A 17,170-nucleotide genomic window follows, 5' to 3' on the forward strand; every position below is an offset into this window, starting at 1 on the left:
AGGCAGGCGCGTAGTTTGCCGTTCGGGATCTGTTTTTTTTTTCCAGATACCTTCAAGTTGGCAAGGTGTAGCGAAGCGTAGTGTGATATATTTCTTTGCAATGTCTGAACTGGTTTCCCCGCAGTTCCATCAAGGTTGCACAGATCAACAAAGTACACAAGAACAAGAGTTGATAAGAGCGTTCCATTGTACGTTAGCCGACCCGCGATCAGCGGGGGAGGAAGACGTGTGATAGGAAAGACTGGTCTGCTATCGTCTGCTAAGCATTCCAGTCAGAGGCTTGACACTTCTCCACTCCCGAGATTAGGCCGTGTGTTCCGTTAAAAAGGTGGAGCGCACCTCGTTCTTCTATGGCTCCCGTTATGCTGTTGTACCAGGAGTTGCATGATCGATCGTTCTCGTTTCACGTCGCTCTGTTCTGTTTAATTTCCGTTTCTATACCATTGTGCTATCTCTCGTGTTCTACATAGGAGACTCTGGCGAACAGAAAAAAAGGATACGATAAATGCCTGAATGGTTATAGACCATTGGATGTGGGGAAAAGTGGGGGGTTGGAGAGCCTTACGATCGGCGGGTTGAAGCGACGTTGGATGCAAGTGGGGGGAGAGGGGGAAAGTGACGTCCAAATACTCCAACGAGCTCAAAGGTTTCGCAAGAAATCAATGTAACCTCGACCTACTGAGCTGATCTGTGATCATGCCTTAATAGCGCAGCGCTATATCTACAACCGGAGGCGGGTTTCTTTTAGCTCCTGACAATCCAGAGAAGCAAACCATTCAGCTACATACGATGCAGAAACACCCAGTCATCGCGATCGCAGGTCTGGCCTGCGAGACGTCTACTTTCTCCCCAGCCCGGACGTTGGCAGCAGCCTTTCACCCCCGTCGCGGTCGGGAGATCATCGAGAAATATGCCTTCTTGAGCCCGGGAATGCCGCTTGGGGACAGCGCCAGCTGGAAAGGTGCCTTGATCGGTCATGCTTTACCCGGTGGAATTGTCACTCGGGCAGCGTTTGAAGAACTGGCAAATGAAATCCTAACTCGACTCGGCCAGATATGCGAGTCGAGCCCTGTTGATGGTCTGTGGTTTGACATCCACGGTGCCATGTGCGTCGAAGGGCTGGAGGATGTGGAGGCGGAACTTCTCCGGAGGATTCGTCTAGTTGTTGGATCCAACGTCATTGTATCAGCGTCGATGGACCTGCATGGCAATGTCTCTCAGCAGCTTGCATACCAAACGGATCTCATCACGTGCTATCGCATGGCACCACACGAGGACGAAATGGATACCAAAGAGCGCGCGTGTCGCAACTTGGTTGATATCTTGACATCGAGAGCGGATGCGAGGTCTCGTCCGTTGAAGGCATGGTGCAAGATTCCTATTTTATTACCAGGGGAACAGACATCAACACGGGTAGAGCCCGCTAAGGGTCTTTACGCGCTTGTCCCCGGGGTAGAAGCCATACCTGGCGTGATAGATGCCGCAGTCTGGGTCGGGTATGCATGGGCAGACGAGCCTCGTAACCACGCAGTTGTGATGGTGACAGGCTGGGACGCGGAGATCGTCACTGAAAACGCTCAAAGATTGGCAATGCATTTCTGGGATTCACGGGAAGCTTTCCACTTTGTTGCTCCCACGGGCAGTCTGGCAGAGTGTATCCATGTCGCACTTGAATCAGACCGCCGTCCCTTCTACATTTCAGACTCCGGGGACAATCCAACTGCTGGAGGCGCCGGAGACGTGACGTGGAGTCTCGCCCGAGTCTTGGCTCGCCCTGAATTCCAAAAGGCCGATGGGCCTGTGGTGGTGTACGCCAGTATTCCGGGACAGCAAGCAGCCGACACCATTGTCCGAGCAGGAGTCGGTGCTATTGTGACGGTCGTTGCCGGCGCAGAAGTCGACAATATTCACCAAGGGCCCATCGCCATGACTGGTCGGGTGCACGCCATCAAACACGGAGATCGGGACGCGATCATCGAATGTGTTCTTCAGGTCGGAAGTGTTTTCGTCATCATCACCAAGCTACGAAAGCCCTACCACCACGAGTCTGACTTTACCGAGCTCAAACTTGAGCCACGAACGGCAGATATCGTGATGGTGAAGATCGGGTATCTGGAGCCTGAACTGTACGAGATGGCGGCAGACTGGAGACTGGCCCTGACTCCCGGTGGGGTCGATCAAGATTTGAAGCGTCTTGGACATTGTCGAATCCATCGACCCATGTGGCCCTTTGACGAAAGCTTCAACGAGCCCCCGGATCTCCGACCTCGATTGATTCCATCATCGAATGAACCCTTTGTGGAATAAACTCGGACGAGCTGTTGATGGCGGTTGGTTCCCAGAAACCCGTTTTCTCAACGGGGAACTGCGGCCTCTATTGTTGGATAGGTCGATGAGGATCCTAGATTGTAGTACTTAAGATAGTTGAAGATTGAAAATAATCATGATGATGATGATGATGATCATCCCCATTGCAGGAAGGCGGTGAGACTTCCAAGTCCAGTGACTTCCGGGGCTTCGACTGTCTTCCAACTCGACAATTCTTTCATTATTCAACTCTCCTCCCACAGTGAAGACCATGACTGTGAAGTCGTCCATAGAAGATCCATTGGCAATTCTTCCTCCAGAGATTATTCTTCGTATCCTGGAATTCTCTCCCGTATCGGCCCTCGCCTCCCTCCTCGCAGTCTCCAAGGCTTGGCACCAATTCATCGACGTCACTCATCAACAAGCTATTTACGGCGCCGAATCCAAGACAACACAACCGCCCGGCGGCACCTGTGATCTAGCCTTCCTTTCCAACACCTGCAGTATCACGAATTTCTTCAATGGCACATCATCATGGAAGGATCTATGCAAGCGACAGACTTTACTTGCTCGCAACTGGGCGGCGCGGCATCCAGTCATTCAAGAATCGGTGCTCCAGGTTGGCAACACCCCGGTCTGGCGCTTTCGGGCCGACTTTAAGCGGCGCTTCTTCATCTCCACCTCCCATGCAGGTGGATTGAATGTCACCGATATGGACTCGGGTCTAATTCTTTGGCGACTTCCCTCCACCGAGGATTGTGACGAGGACGCCGTCCGCCCGTACGCCCATTTAGAGTATCAGGATGGAATGGCGGTATTCGATCGAGAGGGGGATGCCGTCGAGATTTGGCAGGCTGAAATGGATGGAGCTGCTCGCGGGGAGTTTCGACGCGTTGCCATCTTGAATCACGACTGTCAGACAAGAGGGTTTCAATTGTCTTACTGGACGCTTTGCGTGGTGTCGAATGAAGGGCACGGCTTTGTCTATGACATGACCCAGCGACCTCCTGCATTAACCACCCGCCTCGATATTGAGCGAGGCGCCGTTGGACATCTGGACCAGTGCGAGGATGCCGTGATTTATTCGATCGGAGAGAAAGGCTACTATGCTTATGATAAAAAGTCCGGCGCCTTTTTGGGTGTACTGCAGCCGTCTAACTGCACGGACAAATATCATATCCGCTCCCCTCCATCTAGTGCAACTCCGCGAAATGTGATTGTCCCTATCGAGATCGCAAAGGGTCCGCTCTCGCCCCCGAGCGACCTGGAGCACGTCCGGAATGGAGAGGACGAATGGGGAGCTGGCATGTTGGACGGCGATCTGTTTGTCGGCTTTTCCCGAGCCGGTCGTGTTTTCATAAGCTCTGAATGGCGCAAAGCCTTGCGCGACGACTCCAGTTTTGCGATACTCAGCTCTCTTTTAGAATGTGAATCAGATGGCTCTAATTTCGATCTGGGTGGTTGGCTGTCCGTTCGTGATCACCGCATCTTGTTCGAAATCCACGATCGCGCTTATGTCGTCACGTTGGATAACAAGAACCGCATTCAAGACGTCCACCATCCCGAGCGCGGTTCGTTCTCGATATTGACCAGCTCCGCCCCACAGCTGGCGGTTCCCGTCAGCTATATGGTATTGTGCGATGATGCGATTATGACAACGTATACAGTCCGTCTCTCCTTTTCCCCATCAGTGCTTCGCACGAACCGTCCTGGGCTAATCTCAGAAACCACAGACTCTTGGTTGGCGCCAATCGATCTCCAACATCCCCGGCAGTAATCCAACGCTGCCACAAGAGAACCCCGCCCGAATTTTCCCCACCAAAGCCATTCGCACAGTGAGCCTGGCCCCTGAGATCTCCAGTTCACAACCAGCCGAGGCGGGTGAACTCGAGAGTTCGATCTTGAAAGCCCGATCAGGCCCAGGCCAACCTACGGATCAGATGCGGCAATCACAGGCGGCATTGTTGCAGCTAGTCAGTCTATTGGGAGACGAACCCGGAGAGTGGGAAGATCAGGAGGCTGCTGAAGACGAGGAGGACGAGGTATGAGCCTCTCTCGAGCCCCGCTACATTGCCAAACAAGCAACACAGAATGTGCCAAAAGCATATGTGGCAACAACCTCCTCCTTTGGCAATACCGGCCAGGATGCCGGACTTGACAAGGTCTCGCCGACTGGTCTATCCGAGGCCTTTGGTGGTTCTACCATCTTAACGACTAACCCCGACACAGCTCTTTTCCATACTAACCACGATCCAGGCGTACCATACAAGAAAATTCAACCACCGAAAATCTCAAGTTCAAGTTCAAGGATTGACACATTGCCATTCCGAAGGATCGTATAGCTACTAGGTCTCACACCGTCCTCAAACAGGGAATCGTCGTCTAGGGCAGCTCTATCATCCACAGAGTCGTAATTATCACCACTTCACTTCGATGTCTGTCTATTTGGTAACTAGCAAGACAGCAATCATATTTAGATCGGCATGGATGAATGCAATTATATCATGACTATTCTTTGTTTTGTGACCAGCAGTTGGTCGGGACCGTTAGATATGTATTGTTTTACCGCGCAAGGACATTCTGAATCCATACTCCTAGGGAGTCCAAGCCATTAATCGTCACTTATTCTAAAATTCGTCATATCTGATGCTTTTGCGTGCCTTCTCAACCCTCAGCTACATGAGAAAGGTGGAACAAGGACCCTTGGTAAGCGGTGATTTTCAAGGGACTTCTGGACCACCCACCTTCGATGCAAAGGAATAAGCTCATTTAGCATCACAAATGGCGCACATTTGGAAATTCGTCAAGCCACTGAACCCATGCTGGAGCGACGGGGTCCCTATGGTAATCCGATCGGGTGGCGCTTTTGCAGGCTTACCGTCCGACTTTGGTATGTCTCTGTGTGATATTGCTATACCCACTGTTGATGGTTGATGGGGCTCGGAGGTAAGCCGAAGCACACGGAGAAATTTAACCGCGAGATCATCATGCAGAAATCCAATCCCGTTCTCATACACCACTGATAGTCGATGTCCGGGAGTGGAATCGAGCCCGTCAATAGTCACACTGATTGTGGGTCACCTTATCGGGCTTCCCTCTACCAATAGAGAGCCCAACTGCGACTCTCGGCAACGGTGAAACAGTAATATAATCGTCCTGATCAGCACCGAAAGCCGGATGGATTGCGGACTCCCGCCGGTATTTCTTCAGTCCACCGGGGATTGAACTCAATCTGGCTTATACACTGATTTTCTGCAGCGGGGTGAACTTCCGAGACGAACTTATATCATAAGACCGCAGTTTAAGCATCCCTGAATGGGTGAACTTGAAGCTGAGAAACGGGCGACTCGGCCACGGACGTGTTCTAGGCACCTCGATTGGGTAGGATGTTTGTCTCATGATGTGCTCAGGCCCATATTACATTATTATGGCGGGGTTCCAGGGTCCCTGGAATCCAGCTAGTTGAAAGCAACACTCCTACTGGTCACCTATTGGACACGATGTCACCTTCATCGGTATCGTCGAAATTTTAAGCTTTCCCAAAAGATAGCGCTAGATAATCAAAAAGCTTAGGATCAAAATGTCTCCACCATTGCGTGCTCCCTGAAACTGTACACAGACGCCGTTTCATTAATGCTCTACACTACGGGAGTACGCGTTATGAGGAGAGCGGATTATGCTCATGTGGCCTTTTGATGATGACCGTATGTATCCCAAGAATCTTCATTATTGTCATCCTCTGTCTGATCATTTACTTTCAGACAAAACGCTGGCTGAATATCTCCTTCAGTAACATCACTGCCGGCTAACGGATGCGACCCTGAATACCCGAATACTGCCTCATCACTAGGACCGGGTTTCTTGGAGCCCGACGGTGTAAATCCCTGTGGCGTGTAGATCTTCACTGTACGCTTCTAGAAGAGTAACATCGCGTCTTTAACTTTCCGAATTATGCTATATGGGTTAATGCAAGTCACTTGTTGTGCTGGTTTCAAGAAAAGGGCAAGAGGTGCTTCGAAGTATAAAGCGTCGTTAATCAGTCCGCTCTTTAGGCCTTCATCTTGTTAAGCATCCAAGACATAATCTTCGCCTTACAACAAGTTTGTTCAATATTCATCCATCATGCTTGTTTTCAGTAAGATCACCATTAGCCTCGCCGGCCTTGCTTCCATTGCCCTGGCTGCACCCACAACACAGACGAGCAGCAAGTTCTCTGTGAAACAGGTTGCTCGCACGGCTACGAAAACATCCAACTTTGCTGCAGCTTATGGTCATGCACTCTCGAAGTACGGTGCCAATGTACCCTCTCATGTCGAGGCTGCGGCCGCCGCAAGTGGTATTGCGACCAACACGCCTGTGAACAATGACGAGGAATATCTGACGCCTGTAACTATTGGTGGCACAACGTTGAATCTGGACTTTGATACTGGATCCGCTGATCTGTAAGTTATCCGTACTCTATCGGCGGCCTACAACACATGCTGATCAATATATAGTTGGGTCTTCTCAACGGAGCTGTCTGCCTCCGAGCAATCTGGCCACTCTGTGTACGATCCTAGCACTAGTGGGACTGAGCTAAGCGGCTATTCGTGGTCCATTTCTTACGGCGATGGAAGCAGTGCTAGCGGTAATGTGTACACTGATTCCGTTACTGTGGGTGGTATCACTGCGTCTAGCCAAGCTGTGGAAGCTGCTCAAACCATCAGCTCCGAATTCCAACAGGATACCAATAACGACGGCCTTCTCGGTCTCGCCTTTAGCAGCATCAACACTGTGCAGCCTCAGGCTCAGAGTACTTTCTTTGATAGCGTCAAAGACTCTCTGGACCAACCGCTGTTTGCCGTTGCCTTGAAGCATAACGAACCCGGTGTCTACGACTTTGGCTTCATCGATTCATCCAAGCATACCGGCTCAATTGTCTACACCGATGTGGATAGTTCGCAGGGATTCTGGAGTTTCAATGTCGAGAGCTACACAGCAGGTACTCGTTCTGGTGGTGGCTTCAGTGGAATCGCGGATACCGGCACCACTCTCCTGCTCCTCGATAGCTCAATCGTGTCGGCATACTACTCACAAGTCAGCGGTGCAAAGAATAGCAATTCTGCTGGTGGCTATGTCTTCGACTGCTCTGCGAGTCTGCCTGATTTCAGCGTCAAAATTGGCAGCTACACCGCTACTGTTCCAGGCTCGTTGATCAACTATGGCCCATCTGGTGTCGGCTCCACCTGTCTTGGAGGTATTCAGTCAAACTCTGGCATTGGATTTTCGATCTTCGGTGATATCTTCTTGAAGAGTCAGTATGTCGTATTTGATTCTGCGGGCCCCCAGCTTGGCTTCGCCCCCCAAGCCTAGGTTCTATAAGCCATGAATACGTGGGTATTTGTCAAACCTCTGGTATGACTTGGATCCATTCGTGTTTACTACCCCTTGATACATAACTGTTCTAAGAAGAAAACATGCTCAAGGCTTGATCTTATTGCGGTAGAGATGTGTTGTATCTTTATCTTAACCACGGCCTCCCTTGTTGGATCTATGTTAGTATGGAAGAATAAGAATAAGCGTATATCGCATGGTCATAGAACGAATACTCGATCTGTTACGATTCATTGATTTTCCGTAATAGACCAGTTGATGTGTGATTTTTTCGGATTTATGAGACAAAGCACCCACTAAGATCAAAAATTGGTCTCTACACAGCGCGTTCTCTCAACTAGATCATTCTGCATTCTTCATACCGTCGCGATTGTCTACTACAGACACTGAGAATACCACTGATTCTGTGCCGCACATGTTGAACCAGATGCACAGGTTGTTGGCCCAGTCCATCCACTGCCACCACACTGCCCGTAGATAGTTTGAGTCCCGACTGCTGTGGTAGTTGTTGTCGTCACCGTGGTGGATGTAGTAGTACTACTCTGCGACTGGGTTGATGAAGAAGACGAGGAAGAGTCAGAACTGCCAGCGGTGATCCCGACAGGGGTGGTATCTGTCTCGGTATCTCCGTAACAGACACATGATTGCCAGTCTGTGGTCGCTTGACCTGGACAAGCAACAGGCTCAAAATCAACCACCACATTGTCACCAAAAATTTCACTTTGGGCCATGATGTCGAAATGGTAGCTGTACCCATATTGATTTGTGGAACCGACATTAGGGCACCATTGTTGGTTACCGTTGTAAGGGCAGAGGTTGGTTATCATGACAATGATACTCTCGCCCGCGACACCGCCAGTACCGCAGCTACTGCAAGGAGGTTCGCCGGTGGAGGTCAGGTTATAGCATTTCCCACAACCTGCGCCGCACCAGGAAGCGCCATCCGTGTCGAAGAATGCTTGAGAACCGGCTGCTGTGTAAACGCCGCTGGCAATTCCAAGCTGGAGATTTACATATGTTAGTGAGATGTGACTTCTCAAAAAGTGGAAGTGGCGCGTGAAGCTTCGGTTGGTTGTGTACCTGCCAAGAGAAAAGGCCAGAGCTGGATCCACAGCCGCAAGCACCTTCCTGGCCGTCATAGTATCTCTGCGCGGAGCCGCCCGTCAGCTTGAAATCTGCTTCCCTATCCGGGAAGCCCGGTAGTGAATGAAAAAGAACGAACGGTAGTAGTGGCCTGGTATGCAACCGCCAAAGCGAGCAGATCGAAAGTAACAAATAAAAGTTTGCCCCACATAGTACCGTTGAATGTAGTATATGATGACGCTGTAGATGAAAGAGACCCAGAAAGGGGTCTGCAAGAGGACTATTATATCCACTATGTTATCAATAGCTTAGCAATTTTACTCAGAGTATCGGAGTAGGTACATGTGTCCCTAATCACAGTGCTTGGGGTCGGCCCGCCGGTCCGGAACATTGGTCCTCAGCGTGGGAAGAAGCGGGGTCTCGAGGTACATATTCTCAAACTTCCATAGTGTAGCAAGATTTAGCAGTGTGGAAGTGTTTCAGGCTATCTATCCCAGCTATCAGTAGTCCTTTTTGTAACGGGCCATTCCCCGAGAGTGGATAATTGTGATTGTGTTGGCCAGATTGCATTTTAGAGTTGAATTTCTTCATTTTTGTAACGGGCTCTCGCCCGTGAGTTCAGAGTTAAGGCAAGGAAATCGGAATTTCCTTCAATGCCCTTTCGTTGAGTTTCGGAACCTATCAAGGCTTGCTGAGATACTCACAGATATCCACGCACTTTGATATGACGTTGTCGTGGCTTAACCGGGGTAAAGGATTATTCTTGCGAGTGTGATGAACTTCAAATGCGTTCCGTTAGCCCCGTGTTCCAGTTCCAATACGGAGTTGATCGATCAGTACGTCCCGAGATGAAGGAAGTTTAAAATTGACAGGGATTCATGGATTCGCAAGTAGTTACCGGGATACTCTATCGTGTTTTGTAAACAGTCAACAAATGAGTTGAGTCAATCAGAAAGTTCCACCCGCTGAAGCATTTCTGCCAACAACGTCCCCGGTGCACCAACTACACTATCTACAAGCACTGCGAGTAATAATCATTCTGCACCTGGCAGGTGGTTCCCGAAACACAAGCTGTCGGGCCGGTCCATCCCTGACCTCCACACTGACCCCAGTGAGTTTGAGTTGCCCCTACGGCGGTGGTGGTTGTGGTTGTCATCGTGGCCTTGGTCGTGGTGATCTTGGTAGTCGTGGTGGTCACGATGGACGTTGAGCTAGAGGTAGTAGTGACCGAGCCGGACCCATCAGGGTTGGTGTAGGTCGAATCGATATCTCCCCAGCGTATGTTGGAAAAGACGACGTGAGTGGTAGGATTCTGGGCAAGAATTGTGTCTGGGTTGCCTGCGGTACTGCTGCACGGACCGTTACTTCCACTGTCAAGCCAATTCATGTACTGGCTTCCGTCATTCCAGATGCTGAAAATTAAGACCATTCCACGACCAAGGGCCTGGCCCATAGTGGTCAAGCCACCAAATGTCGCCGCAGAGCCATCAGACGACTCGCACCATGATTGTGTGATAGAATCAAGACCGGATGATGACTTTGCGTTCGCAATAATCTTGCCGTTCTGGATATATTGTCTTCGAATCTCAGTCAGTGTGCCGGTCTTGGTGCCGTCGTCTGTGATGAACTGGGTAGTGATAGTGAAGGGTTTAGAGGTGTCCACGGTATCGCCCGGCCCCCAGTAATTGGTCACACCCTGTGCGTAGGGGTTAAAGCCACAGCCGCCCTTGTCACAATCTGTCGAGCTGCAGGGATGGGGGGTATACGCATTGGCCATAGAGTTGGCCTCAAGGATATCCATTTCATTGCAGCAGTAGCCCTGGTTGCTGGAGTTCAGCGTGCCGTTCCTCCAACTCTGGACTGGACACTGTGCGTCGCAGTATCCCGAGCCATACTCGGCACCACCCGTATTGTATTCATTCCTTCCACCGGTGGCACTCATCTCAGACAGGTAAAGGGCACCATTCTCACCACACGGTAGAGTAGACATATCAACGTCGAAGCTGAGCTCACCACCAAGGAGTTGCAGCATCACGTAGTTTCCGTCCGTTCCGAGCAGGTAGAGCCGTGGAGAGGCATTGCTGTACACACCATCGCTCTCAACGTATTGGTGCATTGTCAGGGAGTCTCCGGAAACCGATACACCAGCGGAGGTATAATTGGCCGCCTCGATAACACAATTCGTGGCACAAGTCGCTTCGTCGGGGCAGAGGGTTGTGTTGACACCGGAGGAGGTCGTACAAGATTCGTAGCCGCCAGCAGTATGGATCCAGTGGTATCCCCAGTCCAAAACGACCGAGGTATCCTGTTCCCACACCCCCCCAGCCGTGGAGCATTTCCAGGTAGTGAGAGCAGGATTTTCAGGGTCTGTTGTGGCCGGCTGTTGTGCCTGGATGAGAGGCAGCAGGGCTAATCCAGCCGCAAAAATTCTTATGCTGGTAGCTGACATGATGGTCAATTATGATCTCGCAGAAAAGGGTATACAGGAAGGTATCCTGAAAGTTTAGTAATGGGTTGGGAGTATTTATACGTTTATCCAACCGATTCCGCCATCGTCGACGGGGGTTCTAAAGAGCATGGGGAACAAAGCGCAATTAGACACATTTTAAAACGATGTGACGGTCTCAAACTCCCTGCAGGGGGGTAATTTGTAGCAGGGGTAGCCTGAAAGATGCCGGGGAACTATTTGGTGCCTATGTGGAGTGGGCTGCCGGTTCGCACGGTACTGCGACCATTTCGCTAACCAAGCCTCTGGCGGGCCCCTGCGCCGAATCCGGGGTAAACTCGGAAGTAGCATCATGCCTAATTGCCGCTGAAGAAGTTAGATAGACGTACCCCGCATCTGATCTTAGTTCTAGCCCCGCGGTGATCTCTCCGTGTCTATTCCTGAAGAATGACGGTCGCCGTGAAGTGGTCACCTGTTTGGGTCAGGGCTGGGAATTCAGGGGTATCGCTGCATCAACGTATCAATTTCCACGCCATGACTTGTTGGACCCTGAATCTCCATGATCGTTCAGCTAGCCGGAGCAGGTTAGGCCACGGTGGCAGATTTAGGATTGATTTGCTACCACCTGCTGTTCCTGGAACGGAATGTCGGGCCCGATCTTCTAGTGTAGGTAGGATTCTCTTTGAAACACAAGCCATTCTGCCGGTAGGTAGATTTGAACAGGCTATACACAAGATGATGGAGGAAGAAATTTGGAGATCAGGCAAAAGCGGAAGGGGGAAATCCCGGGATCAGGATCACATAGTTCACGCAAAACGGATGAGTAAATGCACGGTTTACACTACAGTTCAAATGGGTTACAAATTCTTTTCTCCCCACTTTCCAACCCCTCTGGTGTAGTATAAGCCTAGAGGGGTTACGAAATAATGAGATAAATGTTTTTTCACACTTCAGATACAGGTTTTCTTCATGTTTAATAGGCCGTTATCGCGTTCCGGTATTGAATATAGATTTCCACTACTCTTGTTATGAACAAGGAGAAAGTTATATCTCCGGATTAGTCGAGGATGGCCTAATACTAGTAATCCATTAAGGTGGATGCATTGTCCCTACATGTCATTTATCCGTGCATGGTTGGCTTTACTATACAATGAAGTCCTTTCTATTGCGCTTAAGACGGTTAATTATGTCTTCTAAGTTCGAGAATACCTTCATCCAACTTCTTTCTGCAGGTTTGAGCCATTGAAATGTGATTTATGCCTATAACCCCCTAAGCCCTGCGCAAAAAGAAAGAGAAAAAGAAAACATATAAGATACTTTTTTGAGTGTTTGCTCTTACCACCTAGTGCTAACTAGTCCCTCATGGTAGCTAGATTAATCATATGTGGCCGAAGGGCTATTAATAATATCAGCTCGTCAGCCAACTCCTGGCGCGGAGTATCAGGAGAAACATACCAGGTACTACAACGAGGTCCGAAAACTTCATAATATCCAAGTTACAACGCATTCTTTCTCCATAGTCCCTTCCAGACCAGCTGCATGGTAATCGCATGCATCAGAAATCCATAATGGCAGCTAACCGATATGAATCCCACGCCATCTTGTCGGTCAAAAAGGACTGCATACGTGCAGCCCAGTACGTAATGCGCATATCGATACAAAATTGGGATTCAGTGAGACTATCCATAAATTATTTTGACTCCGACTTTCTCTGCCAAGAAAAACGGCTTGCAGAAGGCAAACAAACGTGAGCTTTCTTGGGGGAAATTCCGAGTCGATCAAATGCTGCAAAGGTTTTGGGCCCGAGACCCAGAGACGTTTAGAAATTGGACCGGAGACCTGGGGCAGGCTTTTGATCTCTGTAGTAAAACCAGATCTGGGATCTGGGTATTTCAAAATGTTGGTGTAGAACCGAGGGGTGAGAGATTTGATTGGGGAATGAATGGAGACAGGATGTAGATGTAGTGCCTTGGCTAGTGCGTATATAAGTTTGACTGGGAATTGGTATAGTCGACAAGGTTGGCGATATAAATGCGGAAGAATGGCTCTAGAACCCTGTCCCAGCATGCGTCGCTATAGACGTCAGCAACGAGATTGGCAGGAATAGGATGTCGAAAGACTTATATCTCTGGCCTTGAAGCGTCACGGGAATATTGTTCTTCTTCACGTCTGGTTTGTTTAGGTAGGGTATCTTGCCACGGAACCAGATCCGAAGGGCCTCCACCACAACTCGGCCTATAGAGGCTAGGATGACGAAGAACCAACTTATAGGAAACACGGTTAACTTCTAGGATGAGGCAGGGACAGGGTCGAGTGGTGGATCAGACAAAAACAACTGATTAGATAGCTTTGGCCTCCCCTCTTTACTCATAAGAGTCATGTTGGAGTGGAGAAGGGGGCTAGGGGGTCCATGAAAATAATATTGAACCAGCCCTCGACTTTTTCAAACGGGTATGCGAACATGTCTTTGCACCAGCTGCCTTTATATTATTTGGTAGTTAGCACGGATGACATGAAACGAAAATCTTGGAGAACCTCGATTTCCTCTTCCTAGCACAATAGTGAGAGTTTCGGCCTATCACCCAGGTGATAGTTATTGGCGCCAGATTTTTAGGACTGGCCATGGTATGTTAGCTTTAAATGTAGCTTGCGAGCGATGGTTTTGTTATTTACAACCGATCTTCTGTGCCTAGTGTGCTTGGTGGGTAAACAAATGTTTAGTGGACTCATTGTATCAAGCCTGGAAGGCAACCGAGACTAATATAATGTTAAAAGACCCCGAATGTGCCGTCGATATTCTAGCTGTGTTCTACAGTTTATCGTTTGCACTAAATCCAAATTTCTCTAAGGTCTTTCCCCCACACGCTGAGATCTTAGAATACTCTAATAGCATCGCAGAGAGATTCGACGTCAACCGCTATATTGTGACGAACACAGAATGGGAGGGCGCTTACTAGCAAGAAATGACTAGTACCTGGCTTATAATACTAAAGAATCTATCCACCGGTAGAAAATACGATAAGGAATGTAAGATCCTAATATCAGCTATTAGGGGTCTTGTAAATCCCAACCGGCTTGATGTTCCAGGAATCGACGACTTCGAAGGAAATATCCTTCCCACTGCATGATGGAAACCAGATATGACGCTTGAACAGGAGGATGTGAGACATATATTGTAGGGAGTTGAAATAATACTCAGTGTTCAGCATTAGGCTCGGTAGCCTAACTTATCCTAGTAATTACGGATGAGGTAAAGAGTATATCGTAATTCATCCGGGTACCTACCGACTAAAGTGCATATATGAATCTTAAAATATATAACATAACCAGACACCTTATCACTATCTACGAAGTGATAATCAGGGGATTAATGATAAATGGTAGTTCTTCCTTCGATATATACCTACGGCACTCTTGTTTTTCAGGATCTATGTTTCCCTGTTCCTTGAAAGTACCGCCATTAGGTTCAACGTTGTAGGAAACGGTCTAAATCCATGATCCAATCTGCTGAAAGAAACAAGGCCTATCTTAGAGAAACCGTACCTGGTAATTTAATTATTAGCGAATCTATCCTGTCCCAATTTACTGATATTTTTTTGGATATAAGAGGAATACTGGCCGCTTCTTATGCCGAAATATGAAATCGGATGTAAAGTATGTTCCTCCTTCGTGTCCGGCATAGTCTAGATGCTTAGTTCGAGAAATTAACGGCTAGTCTTTGATAGCTACAAATATGTCAGTTGCCTTCAGCAGAGTAATATATATCTCATAGATGATCCAATCACTTCTCTCCGTCCTCGCTCAATCCTGACTCAATCCAGCAAAGAAGACCCCGCAGTCACCATTGTGAGTGAAAATGGAGATGATTTCAGCCTATCTATAGCTTGACATAATGCTAAGCTCTATATATAAGTCTTAGCTACGGCCTTCTGTTTAACACAATTAGATGTAAAGCTAATCGGTCGAAACTGTCGTGCAAGAACGGAGCACTGGAATGACTTCACCTACAAGGAGGCCTACAAATCCATTGTAATGTCAGATTTTCTCAATTTCTTCTTCGTCCTGGGACCCAACTCTGGTGAAAGTCACACATCTGCAATCTACTCTATCGAAAATTAAGCCCATGTATAGCCTAAATAGGCCTTCTTATCACATCCCGCTAAGAGCAGTCAAATTATGTCGATCTCATCACCCATGTGATCGCACCTGTGATCCGGGACTGGTCTGCAGTTGTTGAAGTCAAGGCTGAGAGCGAGAAAGATTACAGTGAGCCCTTACATCAAGCGATCGCGAGGACGATCTTTAACAATTTCTGCTTCAGTGTAAGTCAACAGCCAGCTTCAATGTGGTAAATATCGTGCAGTGGCTGATATCACCTGCTGGCAGTATTTCATAGGCCAGAAGACTTTAAAAAATTGGTTCATCTACCCATGGAGTTCCTTGAAAGTATGGTATGACACCCACATGGGACTTTTGAATGACTAGATTTATGACGTGGGTTGGAAGCTTCGGTATTTCCTTGCTTCGCAATTTCTTATCCTGAACATCTTTTAGGGCCGACCCGAGAAACAGAAGCCACTGGTCTTGTCTCTAATAGTGCCTGTCATACTTGCGCTATCGATCGCGTTATTTATGTTGAGTGCCACCTTGAGTGGTATTATAGAAAACTTGGTATCCGATGGTTCATTTACGTGGAGCTTCCGATAACCGTTTCAACTCAGATAATTGTAGGTCAATGTGGGCAACGCGGATCTCGGCTAGGCATTCAGAATTGTCAAGATCTCCAGAGAGATATTCTAAACCTAAGCTTTCTATCATCTGTTTCATGTGTTACTGAGCTCTTATAAGATTGTACGTGAGTACAACCAAAATTTAGAGGCTCGTTAGGGAATATTGTTGACCAGAAGATATGTGTAAACTCTTATATCGTCGAGTGCGACTCTATGAAGTTGCGCTAGAGCCTTTGTTATTATTCACATAATTTTGTACTGCAATAGCAGGACTTAGCGATAAAGGTGGCCGCCATGCTAGGTTTTTATCAGTAGATAGTAAAAGTCTGTACCCAATCGTACACACACTCTCTACGGACATACTCTATCTACATCAGTGGTTCTTTGTTATTCCCCGAGAAAAATTTCGCGAGCCAGACGCTTTGAGACGGGATTAAATGATTACGTTTAATAAGTTCTTGGAATTAGAAATCCTCCTCAACGATGAATTTAGAATTAAATGTTAACTTCTTGCAACAAATCCTCTTGTGTATAACCAACGCACGCAAACCGTGCCATATGATCCCGTTTACCCTGCCAACAGAGCAGAGTCAAATCTGGATCTTGATAAATGGTAGTAAATGGTTTTTGGCTGTGATATCATGGATGAATAGGCTAGAGGTAAAGTCGAGAGTTAGTATTGTATAGGTAGTCCACAATAGCGTCACAAGCCTGTCAGGGTCAAGGTTGATAGATATACTGCCACACCAGCGAAAGCAATAAGTTTCATACTAGTTTCATTCAATTAAATAGCTCTTTGCTGGATTTTCACTCACTGCTGATGATTCTTACATAATACTCCACTAAGAATTAAATGAGAAGCCGAATTCATAGAATCCAACTCTACGCTATGTGCATTAAATAGTCTTAACTATAAGTTTGAACCTATGATTTCAGTTTCAGCAAATTATAATTACTTCGTTGAACCATGGCTGATATATTTCCTAACGAGCTAATTTTAGTGCACTTTATCGAGTATTTCGGATCTTGAGTACGGTTGCAGAGTACAGACCTTGCCATTCGCACGACCGGCTTCTATGATCTCACAGCTGCTAACTCGAGATTATTTAGTAGCCGCCCTGAACAGCATCCAGCTTTTGTGTCACTCAATACGCGTAATGAATCTGTTTAATGTGGGGGGGGGGGGGGGGGGGATAGGCGCATGACCGTCTCATATAATGAAGTCAGAGGT

At 48.1% G+C, this 17,170-nt stretch overlaps 7 protein-coding genes across 7 annotated transcripts; 5 read left to right on the forward strand and 2 right to left on the reverse strand.

Annotated features, from left to right (window-relative positions):
* Positions 1–789: 789 nt before the first annotated feature.
* Positions 790–2,307, forward strand: N7496_007621 (M81 family metallopeptidase; the record flags this gene model as incomplete). The annotated part of the gene is made up of 1 exon (XM_056700550.1): positions 790–2,307. One exon carries the CDS (start codon positions 790–792, stop codon positions 2,305–2,307), a length of 1,518 nt encoding a protein of 505 aa, XP_056555963.1.
* Positions 2,308–2,578: 271 nt separating this feature from the next.
* On the forward strand, positions 2,579–4,649 carry N7496_007622 (F-box protein; the record flags this gene model as incomplete). Its single annotated transcript, XM_056700551.1, has 3 exons — positions 2,579–3,997; positions 4,041–4,349; positions 4,398–4,649. The coding sequence occupies 3 exons, from the start codon at positions 2,579–2,581 to the stop codon at positions 4,647–4,649; spliced, it is 1,980 nt and encodes a 659-aa protein (XP_056555964.1).
* Positions 4,650–6,429: 1,780 nt separating this feature from the next.
* N7496_007623 (pepsin-like aspartic protease) lies at positions 6,430–7,659 on the forward strand (the record flags this gene model as incomplete). The annotated part of the gene is made up of 2 exons (XM_056700552.1): positions 6,430–6,749; positions 6,804–7,659. 2 exons carry the CDS (start codon positions 6,430–6,432, stop codon positions 7,657–7,659), a joined length of 1,176 nt encoding a protein of 391 aa, XP_056555965.1.
* A 398-nt stretch (positions 7,660–8,057) lies between these two features.
* N7496_007624 (putative endoglucanase) lies at positions 8,058–9,154 on the reverse strand (the record flags this gene model as incomplete). Its single annotated transcript, XM_056700553.1, has 4 exons — positions 8,058–8,681; positions 8,761–8,855; positions 8,903–9,055; positions 9,106–9,154. The coding sequence occupies 4 exons, from the start codon at positions 9,152–9,154 to the stop codon at positions 8,058–8,060; spliced, it is 921 nt and encodes a 306-aa protein (XP_056555966.1).
* Positions 9,155–9,775: 621 nt separating this feature from the next.
* N7496_007625 (putative endoglucanase) lies at positions 9,776–11,212 on the reverse strand (the record flags this gene model as incomplete). Its single annotated transcript, XM_056700554.1, has 1 exon — positions 9,776–11,212. One exon carries the CDS (start codon positions 11,210–11,212, stop codon positions 9,776–9,778), a length of 1,437 nt encoding a protein of 478 aa, XP_056555967.1.
* A 2,653-nt stretch (positions 11,213–13,865) lies between these two features.
* N7496_007626 (uncharacterized protein) lies at positions 13,866–14,166 on the forward strand (the record flags this gene model as incomplete). The annotated part of the gene is made up of 2 exons (XM_056700555.1): positions 13,866–13,901; positions 13,957–14,166. 2 exons carry the CDS (start codon positions 13,866–13,868, stop codon positions 14,164–14,166), a joined length of 246 nt encoding a protein of 81 aa, XP_056555968.1.
* Positions 14,167–14,349: 183 nt separating this feature from the next.
* N7496_007627 (uncharacterized protein) lies at positions 14,350–15,694 on the forward strand (the record flags this gene model as incomplete). The annotated part of the gene is given in 7 exon segments (XM_056700556.1): positions 14,350–14,370; positions 14,540–14,589; positions 14,635–14,683; positions 14,963–15,055; positions 15,164–15,238; positions 15,379–15,531; positions 15,548–15,694. The coding sequence occupies 7 exon segments, from the start codon at positions 14,350–14,352 to the stop codon at positions 15,692–15,694; spliced, it is 588 nt and encodes a 195-aa protein (XP_056555969.1).
* Positions 15,695–17,170: the final 1,476 nt, after the last annotated feature.

This window comes from Penicillium cataractarum, assembly GCF_028827025.1.
Source record: "Penicillium cataractarum strain IBT 29864 chromosome Unknown utg000005l, whole genome shotgun sequence".
Lineage (NCBI taxonomy): Eukaryota > Fungi > Ascomycota > Eurotiomycetes > Eurotiales > Aspergillaceae > Penicillium > Penicillium cataractarum.